Genomic DNA, 16,972 nt, shown 5'->3' on the forward strand with positions numbered 1-16,972 from the left:
AAGTATCCAGAACAGCAGTCTTACAGTCTTAGCCAGGCCCATAAGGTGATTTTTCCCCCTGTGGAAGAGAGACATGAAAAAGACTGGCCTTATTTTGTCTAGGGAAAGTGGTGAAATCAATTCTCCAGTACCCTGCTGTTTGCTCACAGTCTAGACTGGGTCCTGGCGGGTGTTGCACTGGGGCACCTTGCCCAGTGGTCAGCATTGTCATAATCCAGGTGGAGACATCATGGTGTCCCATAATCTTCTCTGGAGACCTTGGGTTACTGCTAGGCTCTCAGAGTCTCTGTTTAATATAATAAGCTTTTTAACCATTATTTTAAATGCCATATTCTGCAGATCTCTGAAGTATGAGGGCTGCCAGGTATGTCTGATTAGTAAACTTTCTTTCTTTTTTCTTTAAAGATTTATTTATTTATAATGTACAGTGTTCTGTCTGAATGTATACCTGCAGGGCAGAAGAGGGTACCAGATTGCATTATGGATGGTTGTGAGCCACCATGTGGTTGCTGGGAATTGAACTCAGGTCCTCTGGAAGAGCTCTTAACCAGTGCTCTTAACTGCTGAGTCATCTCTCCAGCCCCAAAACTTTGTTTCTTATTACTTGTTTTAAGTTTGACTTTGAAAACATATACAGGGAACTAAATAAGGCTTATTTCTGTAATTAATTATGTCAGTACTTTTAAGATGGCTGACTAACTTCTATTTCCTAGCAGCCTATAATAAGTTAGCAGCTTTCATAAGACTAAAATTTACATTCTGTCAGGTTTAGCCTTAAAAAAATAATGATTTTGAATCGAAGCTAATAAAGAGTCATTCTTAGGGTAAACACAGAACAAGTTTGTATCCGCGTTAATACTGTCTCCTGGGAAGGCAAGGAACAAGTCTCAGGGTGAAATGGGAACAGGAGGGGCTGGGGCTAGCATTGCACTTGAGGAATTCTAAGGCCCTACAGTCAGGTGTTAGGGAAGAGCCACAAGTTCCCTTTTGCCAGAGATAAGGATGAAGACACCAGAGTAAGGACTTTCTCCAAGCAACCTGAGTGACTGGGAGCTGACCTGAATGCCTGACCTTGGGGAAAGGACTTTGTAGTTTTATCTCTGTTAAGTGTGAGCCTTAGAAAACAACAATTTTTCTTTTTTTTAAGCTGTAGGCAGTTTTTTTTTATTAAAAAAAACCCTTTATTTTATTATTAATTTATGTTCATTGGTATGAGGGTCAGATGCCCTGGAACTGAATTTACAGACATTTGTGAGCTGCCTTGTGGGTACTTGGAATTGAATTCAAGACCTTTGGAAGAGCAGTCAGTGCTCTTAAATGCTGAGCCATCTCTCCAGCCCCTTTTTCTTATTTTATTGAGCTATATATTTTTCTCTGCTCCCCTCCCTCCCACTCCCCTCCCCTTCTACCTTCTCCCATGATCCCCAGGCTCCCAATTTACTCAGGAGATCTTGTCTTTTTCTTTGTCCTATGTAGTTTAGATTCATATACGTCTCTCTTAGGGTCCTCATTGTTGTCTACGTTCTCTGGGATTGTGAATTGTAGGCTGGTTTTTCTTTGCTTTATGTCTAAAAGCCACTTATGAGTGAGTATATATGATATTTGTCTTTTGGGGTCTGGATTACCTCACTCAATATGATGTTTTCTAGATCCATCCATTTGTCCACAAATTTCAAGATGTCATTGTTTTTTTCTGCTGTGTAGTACTTCTGAAGTAAATGTACCACATTTTCCTTATCCATTCTTCGGTCAAGGGGCATTTGGGTTGTTTCCAGGTTTTGGTTATTACGAATAATGCTGCTATGAACATAATTAAACACATGTTCTTGTGGTACAATTGAGCATACCAAAAGTGGTATTACTGGATCTTGAGGAAAGTTGTTTGCTAATTTTCTGAGAAATCCATACTGATATCCAAAGTGGTTATACCAGCTTGCACTCCCACCAGCAATGCAGAAGTGTTCCCTTTACCCCACAACCTCTCCAGCATAAGTTGTCGTCAGTGTTTATGATCTTGGCCATTCTTACAGGTGTAAGATGGAATCTTGGTACTGGCATAAGAACAGACAGGAGGACCAATGGAACCGAACAGAAGACCCGGATATCAATCCACACATCTTCGAACACCTGATCTTTGATAAAGAAGCAAAAAATATCAAATGGAAAAAAGAAAGCATATTTAACAAATGGTGCCAGCATAACTGGATATCAACATGTAGAAGAATGAAAATAGACCCATATCTATCACCATGCACAAAACTCAAGACCAAATGGATCAAAGACCTCAACATAAAGCCAGTCACACTGAACCTTATAAAAGAGAAAGTGGGAAGTACATTTGAATGCATTGGCACAGGGAACCACTTCCTAAATATAACCCCAGCAGCACAGACACTGAGAGAAACAATAAATGGGACCTCCTGAAACTGAAAAGCTTCTGTAAAGCAAAGGACACAGTCAACAAGACAAAACGACAGCCTACAGAATGGGAAAAGGTCTTCACTAACTCCACATCAGACAGAAGTCTGATCTCCAAAATATACAAAGAACTCAAGGAATTGGACACCAAAAGATCACATAATCCAATAAAAAAAATGGAGTACAGACTTAAATAGAGAACTCTCAACAGAGGAATCTAAAATGGCTGAAAGACACTTAAGGAAATGTTCAACATTCTTAGTCATAAGAGAAATGCAAATCAAAACAACTCTGAGATTCCATCTCACGCCTGAAAAATGGCCAAAATCAAAAACACTGATGACAGCTTATGCTGGAGAGGATGTGGGGAAAATGTAACACTTCTGCATTGCTGGTGAGAATGCAAGCTGGTACAACCCCTTTGGATGTCAGTGTGGCGATTTCTCAGAAAATTAGCAAACAACCTTCCTCAAGACCCAGTAATTCCACTTTTGGGTATATATCTAAAGGATACTCAATCATGCCACAAGGACATGTGCTCAACTATGTTCATAGCAGCTTTGTTTGTCATAGCCAGAACCTGGAAACAACCTAAATGCCCCTTGACCGAAGACTGGATAAGGAAAATGTGATATATTTATACAATGGAGTACTACACGACAGAAAAAAAATAATGACAACTTGAATTTTGCAGGAAAATGAGTGAAGCTAGAAAACATCATTTTGAGTGAGGTAACCCAGACACAGAAAGACAATTATCACATGTACTCACTCATAGGTGTTTTTTAAACATAAAGCAAAGAAAGCCAGCCTACAAACTACAATCCCAGAGAACTTAGAAAACAATGTGAACACTAAGAGAGACTTACATAGATCTTAATCTACATGGGAAGTAGAAAGTAGAAAAGGACAAGATCTCCTGAGTAAATTGGGAGCATGGGTACCTTGTGGGAGGATTGAAGGGGGAAAGAGAAGGGCAGGGAGGGGAGCAGAGAAAAATGTAGAGCTCAATAAATATCAATAAAAAATGTATATAAAAAAGATGGAATCTCAGAGTTGTTTTGATTTGCTTTTCTCTGATGGCTAAGGATGTTGAACATTTTCTTAAGTGTCTCAGCCATTTTAGATTCCTCTGTTGAGAGTTCTCTGTTCTCTGTATTCCATTTTTTTTTATTGGATTATTTGTTCTTCTGATGATCAATTTCTTGAGTTATTTGTATATTTTGGGAATCAGATCTCTGTCCAATGTGGGATTGGTGAAGATCTTTTCCCATTCTGTAGGCTGTCGTTTTGTCTTGTTGACTGTGTCCTTTGCTTTACAGAAGCTTCTCAGTTTCAGGAGATCCCATTTATTAATTGTTTCTCTCAGTGTCTGTGCTACTGGGGTTATATTTAGGAAGTGATCTCCTGTGCCAATGCATTCAAGTGTACTTTCTACTTTCTCTTCTATGAGGTTTAGTGTGGCTGGCTTTATGTTAAGGTCTTTGATCCATTTGAACTTGAGTTTTGTGCATGGTGATAGATATGGGTCTATTTTCATTCTTCTACATGATGATATTCAGTTATGCCAGCACTATTCATTGAATATGCTTCCTTTCCCCATTTTATTTATTTATTTATTTATTTATTTGCTTCATTGTCAAAAATCAGGTGTTCGTAGGTATGAGAACTGATATCTAGGTCTTTGATTCAGTTCCATTGGTCTTCCATCTATTTTTAATGCCAATACCAGGCTAAAACACAACAATTTTTCAATTGAAGTTCCCCTTAGTATCAATAAAAAAATCACTCAGTTTATTTAAATATCTTAAATCCAACAAAGTTAGCAAAGACAAGGAGACTAAACATGCATTTTTAAGCCTGAATAGACCTTGAGCAAGGGGATACATTCTTTTAAGCCACTGATTCTCAACTTTAAAATGGTCTGACCTTTTATTATAGTTTCCCATGTTGTGGTGATCCCCTATTATACAATTTTTCCTGTTGTTATTTTACAAGTAAAAGAAATGAACATCCAGTTTCTGGTTAGCATTTGGTGCTTATGGTTGTGACCCTAATTTTTAGCCTTTTATGAAGTCCAAACACTAACAATATAAAACATTTTGTAAGCACAGATGTCCCATAGTTTTAACTGTTCTTTAAAAAATTAAAATCTCTTAAATGTCTTTCTGCAATATCAGAAATAAAGTACCTCTTTCTCTCCATCTTCAACAGCATATACATAGCCTGTCTTTTAGATCTCAACCTTCTCTATTTCACTGTAGCTGGTACTTCTGGTGGCTATCACATGGCACTGGCATTTCTAAAACTGTTAAGGTCCATCCTTGCAACTGGACTCTCTTTGGGACTCCAGTCCCACTGTACATTTGTAAACCTCAGCTGTTTCCTATGATCCCTTTATGACTTTATAACCATTATCACCTCAGTGACTCTCTAATTAACAAAATCTAGCTAGCAGCGCAAGGTACATTTTTTAGTATAAAAACACTGAAGTGCAGCTATAAATACTGTTTTCAGAACAGAACTTGAATATTCATACAAAAATCTATTCCAATCCAAACTATCTTAGAGATCTGTTGCTGCCTCCTATTTAGGCCCACTCCATGTGGTCACAATCAAGATGGCAGTGAAATTATGTGGTGTCCATTTTTTTTCCTAGCAAAATGCCAATCCAAAATCCAAAATGGAATTATACCTTATGGTTTCCTTAAAATTACCCTTGCATAAATTTTAAGTTACTAATTCCCAGTGTTACTAATTAGATTTTAACTAGTTTTATTGTAATTTTAACAGATTTTTGACCATATCTAACAAAATAAACTTATAAATCTGAAGCTACAGAATGTCGTTGTGTCTGGGGCTCAGACTGACAGAGGAAACTTAAATAAACATAAACGTGGGTCTAACAAAGGAAGAGCAACAATCTAACTTTAGAGTCAACTTTTCAATAAAAAACAGCATAAGAATAGTTTTAACATTATCTATTCCAAAAAGTCATCTGAATTTCTGCTAATCTAAGTCCAGCAACCAGAGTTCAGAGATAAATTTTGAAGTCAGGCCCATAAATGTGTCCACAGCAGTGATGGGTGACAGAGATAGCAAAAATATCCAAACTATTTCTGTCTCAGCTCCAAGCTTGCAAGAAAAGTTACATAGACAAACTTTTCAACAAAACATGCACATTCAGTATTTGCAGGTATGAGAAACCACAGCAAACATAGTTCACATCTCCTTCTGATCGTTTATAACTTTATATACTTTTAATCCATTTTTCCGTTTTTTATTCTTTTAGTCTCCTGCTTTTTTCCTCTTTCCAGACAACATACCAAAGTATTTCTCACTTTTCAGACAACATAAAAACTCTTACCCAATGTCTTTCTTGTGGTTTCCCTCAGTATTATATAATATATTGTATGGCTACAATATTTTAAACAGGAACAGAAGCATGCATATACTATAACAAAAACAACTTTAAATTACATCACATAAAATCCTGTACTAGCGTGAAACATTTGAGACTAACAGTAGTTTTTTTTCCATACCCTAACCAATAGTAATTTGTAACCAGCCGCTTTAAATGATGACAGGTATTTATAACTCATTGGATCTGAATGAACAAAGGAGCTCTGGTGGAGGGAAGTCTGGCTATAGTGTCATAACACGGCCACCGCAGTGTGACACCTATAGCCAGTGCCCTTGGCCTGAGGATTCAAACTTTGATCAGGTTTGGCCAGAGGTCGAGGCCCACAGCCCCCAGGGCAGGCCAAGGGAACCCATCTGCCAGCATGGGGGGGCAGGATGGCATGCAGCATGGGGCTTTAAGGGGAAAACCTGCAAAGGCGAAGGTAGTGCAGTCAGATTAGGTGAAATAAAAGGCCTGTCCAATCAAGTCAGTTGTGAACAGAGATACAAAGACAGAACACACAAGACCGACAAACACAATAGTTAGACAAAGGACCCAAACCAGACTCCCGTAGGTACCAGATGGTCTGGTTTGTTGAGAGCCCAGAGATTAGGCCTTGACAAGACCAAAAACCATACAGATGGGACAGGAGCCATTTAGTAAGGCTACTTGATCCCCGGAGACTTCAGATTCAGAGTTATAGACTGGGACCCGACTGGGTCCCTGATGGGATGGTTTCAGATGGTCCCGTCCAGACAAGGAAAGGGACGTCTCCCTGTTGTAGTAAGGCTGGTTGTTTGTCCCCGCTGCCCAGAGCCAAAATAACCACATAGAAACTGTATTAGTTAAATCACTGCTTGACCCATTAGCTATAGCTTCTTATTGGCTAACTCTTACATCTTAATTTAATTATTTTTCTATTAATCTGTGTATTGCCATGTGGTGCATCTGTCTCCAGCAGGACTACATGGCTTCTCTCTGGCTCTGCCCTTCTTTCTCCCAGCATTCAGTTTAGTTTTCCCCACATATCTCTGTTCTACCCTATCAGGTCAAGCCAGTTTCTTTATTAACCAATGGTATTCACAGCATTCAGAGGGGAATCCCAGATCACCTCCCCTTTTCTGTTTAAATAAAAAAGGAAGGTTTTAATTTTAACATAGTAAAATTACATATAACAAAACAGTTATCAAGCAAGAATTACAATTACAATATTTATATCTACTTTATCTTTTATCATAACTAAGGAAAACTATACTATAATTATAAATTCTTCATCTCCATCAAAGACTTCAGAAGGATATCATATTACCTAAGTAAACAGGAAGTGCATTGTAAGCAACTTCCAAAACTCTAGAAATGACAGAGACATCTTGCTGCCTGGACAGTCACCCAATGTTCTCCTGTACTGTTGGGGCATCCGTCTTCAGCCTATAGGCCCATAGTATCTGGCAGACTTTTCCATGAAGCAGGAAATTTTGAAGACAATTCCACCTATATTGGAAGTTTGTCAGTCACTTTCTTCTATATCCTGCAGAATATCTGGTAGACTTTTTCATAAAGCAGGAACCCCAAAGGACTATCTCACCTTCTTTAGACAACTTCAGTAGCCATGTACTTCGGCCCAATTCCAGGCACACAGTGATCTATGTTGCCATTAAGCAAGTTGTAGCACTCTGTTCACAAAGCCTATTTGAATGCTCAGCCTCCTGAAAGAGTCAGAGTCTGTGCTAGCAGCACAGCCCATAGCTGGGAAGCCACTCTTTCAAAATTGCTTAGCTGTTTTGCTGCTACCTTTGAATCAGAAAGACCTTTCTTAAAGGACCTGCAGCATGCTGCCAGCAAGCAAAACCCATTTGGGAAAAAAATGCAGCTAAACTTTGTTTTTTAGTGCCTAGAATTCCCTTTTAAGCTTTCTCGGGTTTGATGTGGATTTAGTCAACCACATTGGAGCACCAATCTGTTGTAGTAAGGCCGCTCGTTTGTCCTGACCACCCAGAACCAAAATAACCTCACAGAAACTGTATTAATTAAATCACTGCTTGGCCCATTAGCTCTAGCTTCTTATTGGCTAACTCTTACATATTAATTTAACCCTTTTCTATTAATCTGTGTATCACCATGTGGCTGTGGCTTACTGGCTAAAGTTCCGGCAGGGCTCCATGGCTTCTCTCTGATTCCACCCTTCTTTCTCCCAGCATTCAGTTCAGTTTTCCCTGCCTATCTCTGTTCTACCCTATCAGGCCAAGACAGTTTCTTTATTAACCAATGGTATTCACAGCATACAGAGACGAATCCCACATTATCTCCCAATTCATCCAGATCGGCCCTCTAGCATGACTGCTAGGGCAAATTGACCTGTTCAGATTTAGATTCCTAGATCAGCGCCGACAACAACAGAAGCCAGACAGACAAGACTTTGAACACAGATAGATTTTCTGCAGTCGGTCAGAATAAACCTTCAGGGTCAGAGGTCCCAATGGGGGTCTCTGGGGATCTGGGATTGAAGGACCAGGAATAATAGAGCCAAAAATCTGGCAGGAAGAGTAGAGCCAAAAATCTAGGTTAGCCGGTTCAGTGACTCTGTTCCAGGAACTAGCTGACTATGAAGTTAGATTATAATCTTGAGAACAATCTTGAGAAACAGGGAGTTACCCCTTTGTGATTATCACTGGTATTTTCAGAATTTTCCAATTCCAAAAATTGGCTCTCCAACCCCCTTTTATGGTTTCTTCCCTTAAATATTCCTTCTCCCAGCTACTCGGGGTCAAACTCCTCTACCCCTGTGTGGGAAATGAGTCTCGCCCCGTCCCAGAGTGCTGGTTCCTGTCAATAAACCTTGTGTGATTACAGGAAGGATGGTCTCTCGTGAGGGGTTGTGTTATCCCGAGACTTGGGTGAGAGTCTCCCAACTCCGGGGGTAATTTAGATGAGCCCCTAAATATATGCCCAGTCCAAGGAGACTGACTCACTGAAATGCAAAAGGGGTTTATCGTGTGCATGATACAAGCTGGCAATGACCTCATCAGCACAGCAGCAAGAGGGGGTACCCCGCTATTTTAGAGGGATATTTAAAGGCAAACCCCAGAAAAGTTACATTATCAGGGTGTGGGGTGACAGGTTCAGTCCTGATTGGCTTGTGTCTAAGGACTTTTCAGAAATTTTATTTTCAAACCTCGCCTGTTGCTTGTCAAGTTTTCTTATTCTACGGTTATCTGTGCTTTCCAGACGACTCCCCTGTTACTTCTACCCCTAGCCATTTCTGAGGACGGGAACATTTTACAGGAAATAGCTTACACAAGACACATGGAGGTGGAGGACAAAATGGAGGAACTTTGATTCTTCAAAAGGGGGCCATGTTCTAGCTCCAGCAAGAAGCAGAATTTGGTAGTTTTGACCACATGCTTCTGGTTTTAGAGTCAAGGATACAAGGAAGGGGTTATGGAATCTCCGTCCACGGCTAAGGAAAACTGTTGAGGCCAGGCATGTGGCAGGGATGTGTGAAGCTGTGAAGGTTTAGCCTGGGTTGTGTTGGAGACCCCAAGATGGAGATGCCAGAGTCATGGTAACTGCCAAGGAAAGATGCTACAGGGATTAGAATTAGCCCAGGAGAAAGAAGTGTGCTGCCGCCAACAAAGCTGAAAGGAATTGGAGATCTGAAGAACGCTGTGACATTAGACATGGAGATGACAAGTTTGGAGTTTGCCCTGCTGATTTTCGGTCTGCTTTGGTCCAGTATTTTCTCACTGAGTTCTCTTTCCTCCATTTTGTGATGGTGATGCATTTCCTGTGTCATTGCATGTTGGAAGTATGTGATCTTTTCATTTTGATTTTTACAGGGTATGGTTAAGAGATTGCATGAGTCTCAGAAGAGACTTTGAACATTGGACTTTTAAAGTTGGACTAAATGCAGTTTTGCATTATAATATGGCTACCAGCCTATGGGAGACAGGGAGCAGAATGTGGTGATTTGAATTAAAATGGCCCCCATAGGCTCACTGAGACTGGTACTATTAAGAGGAGGAAGTGTGTGGGCTTTCAGGTTTCAGATGGCCAATTCACTCCCAGTGTCCCTTTCTCTTCCTTCTGTCTTCAGATCCAGGTGTAGAACTCCCAGATCCTTCTCTAGCACCATGTTTTCCTGCATGCCACCATGCTTCCCACCATTATAACAATGGACTAAACCTCTGAAATGTAAGTCAGTCCCTAATTAAATGTTTTCTTTTATAAGAGTTGCTGTGATCATGGCATCTCTTCACTGCAATAGAAATCCTAACTAAGACAGTGTGCTCAAGACCAGTCAGGGCTGCATAAACAGACTGTCTAGTTGACAGAGTGATTGCCTAGCATTCAAGAGGTCCTGGTGTGGTGGTTTGAATAAAAGTGGCCCCCTTAGCCCCCCCCACCCCCTTAGGCCCCTAGGGAGTGGCACCATGTGTAGCCCTGTTGGAGGAAATGTGTCACTAGGGGTGGGCTTTTAGGTTTCAGATGCTCAAGCCAGGCCCAGTGTCTCATTCTCTTCCTGCTGCCTGTGGATCCAGATGTAGGACTCTCAGCTCTTCTCCAGCACCGTGTCTGCCAGCATGCTGCCATGCTTCCCACCATGATGATGATGGACTGAACTGTAAGCCCACCCCAATTAAATGTTTCCTTTCTAAGAGTTGTCATGGTCATGCTGTCTGCTCACAACAACAGAACCCTGACCTAGACAGCTGGGTTCTATCCCCAGCACTGCTTACCCTGGGTGTGGTGGTGAACACCTTTCCTGATCTGAACACCTCAAATTCAAAAAAACAAGTTTTAGCCTGGGCTACATAAGACCAATTCTCTAAGGAACTAAACATCCTGATTTTTGTAATTATACTGTGTTATTAAACCAATCCTGTTCTACAAAAACACTTGTGGTCTTCAGGAGTAAAGACAGAGCCTCGTTAACTCAATTACACTGCAAATGTGTGGTCTGCCCTGACTAGTGGTGACTTCTTTGTTGTTGCTTGAGACAGGTCTCATGTAGCCCAGGACAGCCTGAAATAAACTATGCTGCTGAGGCCGATCTTGACCTTATGATCCTCCTGCTTCTACCTCCCTAGTGTGGGGGTTCTGGGCTGACAGGGCTGGAACCCAGGGCTTTGTGTGTGTTAGCATTCCACCCACTGGCCACATGTGGGTGTCCAGCAGTTCCCTTCCTGTGGCTGCAGCTAGTCTGAATAAAGCTGGAGACAGAAGCTAAGGTGTTTTCCTTTGGCTGTGATGCTGAGAAAACATCCACTGTGTAGAGTGTGTGCTCTGTAAGCCAGGATATGAGCAGGGGGGGCATCAGTCGAAACCTGTGGCCCGGGACTGGGGAGTGAGGTGTGTAGCTCAGTCATAGAGAGCTTGGCTGCGCAAGAGGCCCTGCACAAGAAGTTAGTGGCAGGGCCAAGGGAAAGGCGATGAGGAGAATGAGAGGGAAGGGCAGGGGATGGCAGGTACCGGCTAGTTGGCAGGCCTACTCACTCACTCTTTACCAAGCAGCTAATCTGTACTGGCCCCTGTGCCAAGGGCTGGCACACCCTCATCTGGGGACTAGAGACAGACAGGACACAAGCAGTGACAGCGTAGAGCAGCCTTCAGCCACGGTTTAAGGAGCCATACTGTCTACCCAGACCTCCCTGTAATGCATGCAGGGTGTGGTGGCGGAGGTGGCTCTTCTCAAAGGGCCAGGGCGTCTGCTACAGCTGCTGGGGGCACACCAGGCTGCAGGGGGTGGGGGTGGGAGTGTCAGGCAGCAGGCGCCAGAGTGGCAGACCCCCCAGCTCCCAAGGATCCCCTGGGCCCCTCTGGAATGTAAATGGCAGGATGTTTGGGAAAGTCAGAGCCTGAGTTTTGGAGGTGGCCCACCGGGGCTCACTGCAGGCCTCGGACAGACAAGGATGTACAGACAGCCCCCAGCAGGCCAGGCTGCACAGGACTGCCTCAGGCAGTGTCTGCAGCTACTTAGGAGCTGGGGTGCTGTGGGGAGGCTGAGTGGGGGTGGCCATCCAGGAGGGAAAGGAGGCAGTGCTGGCCCCGCAGCAGCAGCAGCAGGCAGTTCTTTGTTGGAAGCAAAGAAAGAGAGGCTGGAGCTGGCATGAGGGCATCGGGCTCAGCATTACCCGGGTCAGTGGGTTGGAGGCCCTAAATGTGAGCTGTCGATCCAAGCATGGTCACAGTCACCTGGGCACAGCTTCCACCCAGCTCTGGCATCAGAAGCCAGTTTCTTGTTCTCTACCTCTTAACTTCAGTTTTCCTTAAAGGGCTAAAAGTGGGTCTGGACTGAAATTGGTTCAAGAGTCCACACTCTTGGGTTTGCATCCCAGGAGCCCTCTGGGGTGCGGGCGACAGGACTGACTTAGAAATCCCAGCCTCCTCCCTGGAACTCACCACCAGCCCTTCTACCAGGTGCTTATCCGTGGGGCCAGGATATACTATGCTCCCAGGGGTGTTTAGCAGCCTTCTTCTCCTGGCTTAGCTACAGAAATTTATTTCTCCAGGCCTCACCCAGGTGAGAATCATGGGCTAAACCTTTTTTTTTGTTTGTTTGTTTTGTTTTGTTTTTCAAGACAGGGTTTCTCTGTAGTTTTGGAGCCTGTTCTGAAACCTGCTCTGTAGACCAGGCTGGCCTCGAGATCCACCCGCTTCTGTCTCTGGAGTGTGGAAATTAAAAGGTGTGTGCCACCACTGCCCGGCTCATAGGCTATGCCCGTAACAAGTGGGGACTGAATTCAAGAAGCTGGTAACCCACACCCCTTTTAACAGTTAAGAGTTCCAAGCCCCAAGCCAATTCCGCTAAGACCAGTGACTGATAATAGAGAAAGTGTGTGTGTGTGTGTGTGCGTGTGTGTGTGTGTGTGTGTGTGTGTGTATGTGTGTGTGTGTGTGTGTGTGTGTGTGTGTGTGTGTGTGTGCGCGCGCAGAGGAGTGGGAGGAGGACTCATACATGCTGTCCCAGAGGCCAGGGACTTTTCTTTGGTTTTTCGTGACAGGGTTTCTCTGTAGCTTTGGTGCCTGTCCTGGAACTCGCTCTGTAGACCAGGCTGGAGGCCAGGGAATTTTGAAGAGCTTGGTGACCTTGGAAATACCACTCTGCCTCCCTGAGTCTCCCATTCTGTAATCTAGTGGCTTGTGATCATTTGGGGAGCCAACATGTCTCATTTTTGCCCAGCAGTGTCTAGCTGCCAGCTGGCTCCAGTTCCTCTCCTCCTGGGCATCCCCAGAACTGTCAAGAGCTCCCACCTGTTGGCCTGGTTCTGGCCATGGACGTGGATGAACAGGAGATCTTGGGTGGCGCAAGTGATTTGCAGGAATGAGCTCATGTCTTCCAAGATCCAGAGTTCTCAGAATAGTAACTGAGGTAGGGGAGGGAGAGAGAGCAAGACACATATTGTTGGGGTGCCGAGGACCCTGGAGATCAGTAGAGATGCCTGTGTGATTCCCAGCCCTGAGCAAGACCCTGCCCAGCCTGTAAGCATGCAGGCCCTGGCTCCTGGCTCCCCCTGGATGTGGGGCTCATGGGCAGGGCTCAGAACCAGCTGGTCTGGGGAAAAGAGGAATCTGGTGTTCTCAGTTGTGGGGTACATGCTCCACATACAAGGGGGACCACCAAGAGCTGCTTTTTCCTTCTCAGCAGAATTATGGGACAGAGGTAATGGCTGGAGGTGGGCAGTGACCACTGATGCAGGTTTGTGGGGATAGGGCACAGAGGCTCGGGCACACATGGCCAGGGCACACCCCATACAGTAGGGACCACAGAAACACAGAGTTGAGTCCTCAATCCACTGCCTGCTCACCACATGAATTTGAGCAAGTTACCTAAACCTCATGTGTACCCAGAGACAGTGATGGTCCTGTCACCACTAACAACATTGTCGTAGTCAATGGTATCCCAGCATCCTCAGCCAACAACCTGGATCTGCACAGCTCCATGCGACAGGAATATTACTTACTATCTTTATTTCACACCCGAGGCGATTGGGGGCACAGAGAGGGCAAGACGTCTGCACAAGGTTGCACAGCTGGGGATGATAGGATGTGCTGTCCTGTACAGCAGCGGGTGTCAGCAGGACAAAAAGCATAGAACAGCCTGGGTGCTGCTCCCAGCACTGAGTACTGGGCCCAGAGTACTAAGCAACGCTCACAGCACTGAGCCTTATCTCCTTGGTGAAGAGAAGCTGGGCCTCAGCTCTGGTTCATTACTGGACAGGCAGAGAGGATCCTGGCCAGGAGCTAGAACATGGCTGCAGGATGGAAAAAGTTTACTACGTAGGCATTTGCTACAACTGCCTGTTAGTTTGTTTTTCGGAGACAGGGTTTCTCTGTGTAGCCCTGGTTGTTCTGGAACTTGCCCTGTAGACTAGGCTGGCCTCAAACTTGAGATCCTTCTGCCTCTGCCTCCTGAGTGCTGGGATTGAAAGCATGCCCTGCAATACCCAGACTACAACTGGTTTTGTTTGTCTGTTTAGAGAGCCTCTGTAAACTGTAAAGTGTTGTGACCACTTGCCAATCCTTTCCTCTGCACATGAGAAACTGGATGAGGGGTAACACGTTTGGAGAGTGGCCTGCTGGCCCTGTGGCCCCTCACTGGGCTGCTGAAGGGGAAGAATACAGCAGAGACTGTAATGGGGTATGCTGCAACCCACGCACCTTGGCAGAAAGGCTACCACGTAGGCCTGGAGGGATCACTGACTGACCTCAGGCTAGCCGGTCGCCTTCTAAGCCCCCATGAGATCATCTATCACAAGGCATCCCTAGACACTCCTCTGAGAAGCCCCACCCTCTCCTGCCTGCCACCCTTCCCTGCTGGGCATCTTCATCACATCACAGGGCACAGCAACCTGTGCCTCGTGGGAACACCAGCCTAGGCAGGCTTTAGCTGTGTTCTGCAGGGCAGGCAGGTGCAGAAGCACCTGTGGAGTGAACTTGCAAAAGAGTGAATGGCTTGTCCTGAGAGTGGCCTGGACCAGATGCCAGCAGCTTTCCTTCAGTGAAAGACTCAGAGGTCACCTAGGGTCTGGCTTGTGGGGAGCTCTGGCAACTTCTGCCCCGAAGTGGGGCCACCTCTCTGGCTGCCCCACACAGTCTCTCCAGAGCAGGCAGCTCCAAGAGCTCGCACACGTATGTTCCCTGCTGTGTATGAGAAATGACTGACAGACCAGGGAACCTAGGACTATGTAGGCGGTTCCTACTGTGTGTCAGAAGCTGGGGTCATGCTAGGTGAGGCCCACAGCTTAGGTCTGCCCAGGGGGATGGCCAGTACCAGGAAGCCTGAGCCTTGATGTCCTCATCTGTAAAATGGTTGCAGTCTACCCACCTCAAGATGGTACCCAGGTGACATCATACCCAGAGGAGCTGGAGGTGGGAGTGCCTAGGGTCAGAAAACACTCATTTCTTATTGCATTATCCTATATTCAATCACACACGTGTGCTAGGTGTAGGGTAAGGAAAGGGAGGCGACATGGATCGTATGCTTGGGGACTCCTGGCTGTCGGGGCACCGTGAAGTGTCATTGTGGGCTTGGACAACCAGACGTAGAGAACAATGGAGGGAGGAGGGGGCTAGGAATCAGTGTAGTCCCAGCAGGCCTAATGCCCACTCACGAGTGATCTCAGGTTCCAGCATGAGCAAAGTCCCCACTTGCCCCCCGCCCTCAATGATGGGAAACATTTTCAGCCAGAGGCAAATGATTTGGATGGCGGGAAAAACACCAAGGGTCCAGAGTAATCGAGAGCCAGGTCCCTGCGCCTATCTGGAGGACACAAGGCAGCAGAATGTGAAGTCAGACTGGTGTAGACTGAGTTCAAGGTCTGGCTACCTAATAAATCAGCTGTGTGGCCTGAGTCAAGTGACTCCACCTCTCTGAGCTGGTCAGGAATGGAAGGAACTGGGAGAAGAGCGTGAAGGCTGGGTGGGGAGCAGTGCTCTGTGGCTCTGACGGTTCCTATTGACTGTCCACTTGACAGGATCCAGTATTTCCAGAGCTCAGCTTCTGCACTTGCCTCTGAGAAACTTTCTGGAACTGGTAACTGAGGTGGAAGAGTCACCCTGAATGTGGGCTGCACTATCCCATGGGGTGGGGTCCCAGGCCAAATAAAAAGGAGAAAGTGGGCTGAGCACTGGGGTTCATCTCTCTGTTTCCTGACTGTGGGTGTGATGTGAGCAGCTGCCTCCAGCTCCCTGTCTCCATTCCCTGCCTCCAGCTCCAGCTCCCTGCCTCCAGCTCCAGCTCCCTGCCTCCAGATCCAGCTCCCTGCCTCCAGCTCTGCTCTAGCTCCTGCTGTTGTGACTTCCCCATCACCATGAACTGTAAGCAGGGCGGCCTCATCTGGGACCCCAGCCTGCAGCAGGGTCTCACTGTCATGTTGGCTGTGGCCCCATAGCTCCAGATGGCCAACATGGGCCCAGTAGTTTACAGAGCAGCCTGTTGGGATATGTGTGGAGTGCCCAAAGCTAGTGGCACCATCATGAATGTCCAGAGAGACCTGTGGGGACATGGTAAGGATGAATCATCCCAAACTGGCCGAACCTCAAAGCCCCAGGCGTTTCAGGACCAAGGCATGGAAAGAGCAGGCCTGAAGTCATACAGGTTCCCTGAGTGAAGTAGGATACAGAGAATGACCTGGGGAGAGGCACAGGGACAACAGTCAGGGTGAGCCTGGGAAGACAGAGATGACCTAATGATGGAAAACAGGGGCACAAACCTATGGCTGCTCAGCTTCTGCACATGTTCTTGCTAATAAAGTTTTATTAGAATATGGCTCTGCTCCTTCATCAACTGCTGCTAATGGCTGCTCTCCCTATAGCACACTGGGAGACTCCCACACAGCCTAAGGATTTCCTTTTTCTCTCCCTTCCTTCCTTCCTTCTTTCTTTTTTCCTTCCTTCCTTCCTTCCTTCCTTCCTTCCTTCCTTCCTTCCTTCCTTCCTTCCTTCTTTCTATCCTTCTTTATTGGGGCAGGGTCTCTTTAAGTAGCCCTGACTCTCCTGGAACTTGCTTTGTAGACCAGGCTGGCCTTGAACTCACAGAGATCCATCTGCTTCTTGGTGGTGATGTGCATCACCATTTTGTCCCCTCTGTGGAGAAGCCTGCTGGCCTTTGCTGTGGTGCACTGCTCCTCCCTGTTCCACTTTCAGCTGTCT

General features: G+C 45.4%; 1 protein-coding gene across 1 annotated transcript in view; it reads right to left on the bottom strand.

Annotated features, from left to right (window-relative positions):
• Window positions 1-16,972, bottom strand: part of Apoltp (apolipoprotein lipid transfer particle homolog) — a 94,787-nt gene that overhangs the window by 14,829 nt on the left and 62,986 nt on the right. The window contains 3 exon segments of the mRNA XM_087909600.1: window positions 11,326-11,383; window positions 13,073-13,185; window positions 15,877-16,253. Coding sequence (XP_087765726.1) covers window positions 11,326-11,383; window positions 13,073-13,185; window positions 15,877-16,253 — 548 coding nt within the window.

This window comes from Myodes glareolus, chromosome 9 (genome assembly GCF_982192425.1).
Source record: "Myodes glareolus chromosome 9, mMyoGla1.1, whole genome shotgun sequence".
In the NCBI taxonomy this organism is placed as follows: domain Eukaryota; kingdom Metazoa; phylum Chordata; class Mammalia; order Rodentia; family Cricetidae; genus Myodes; species Myodes glareolus.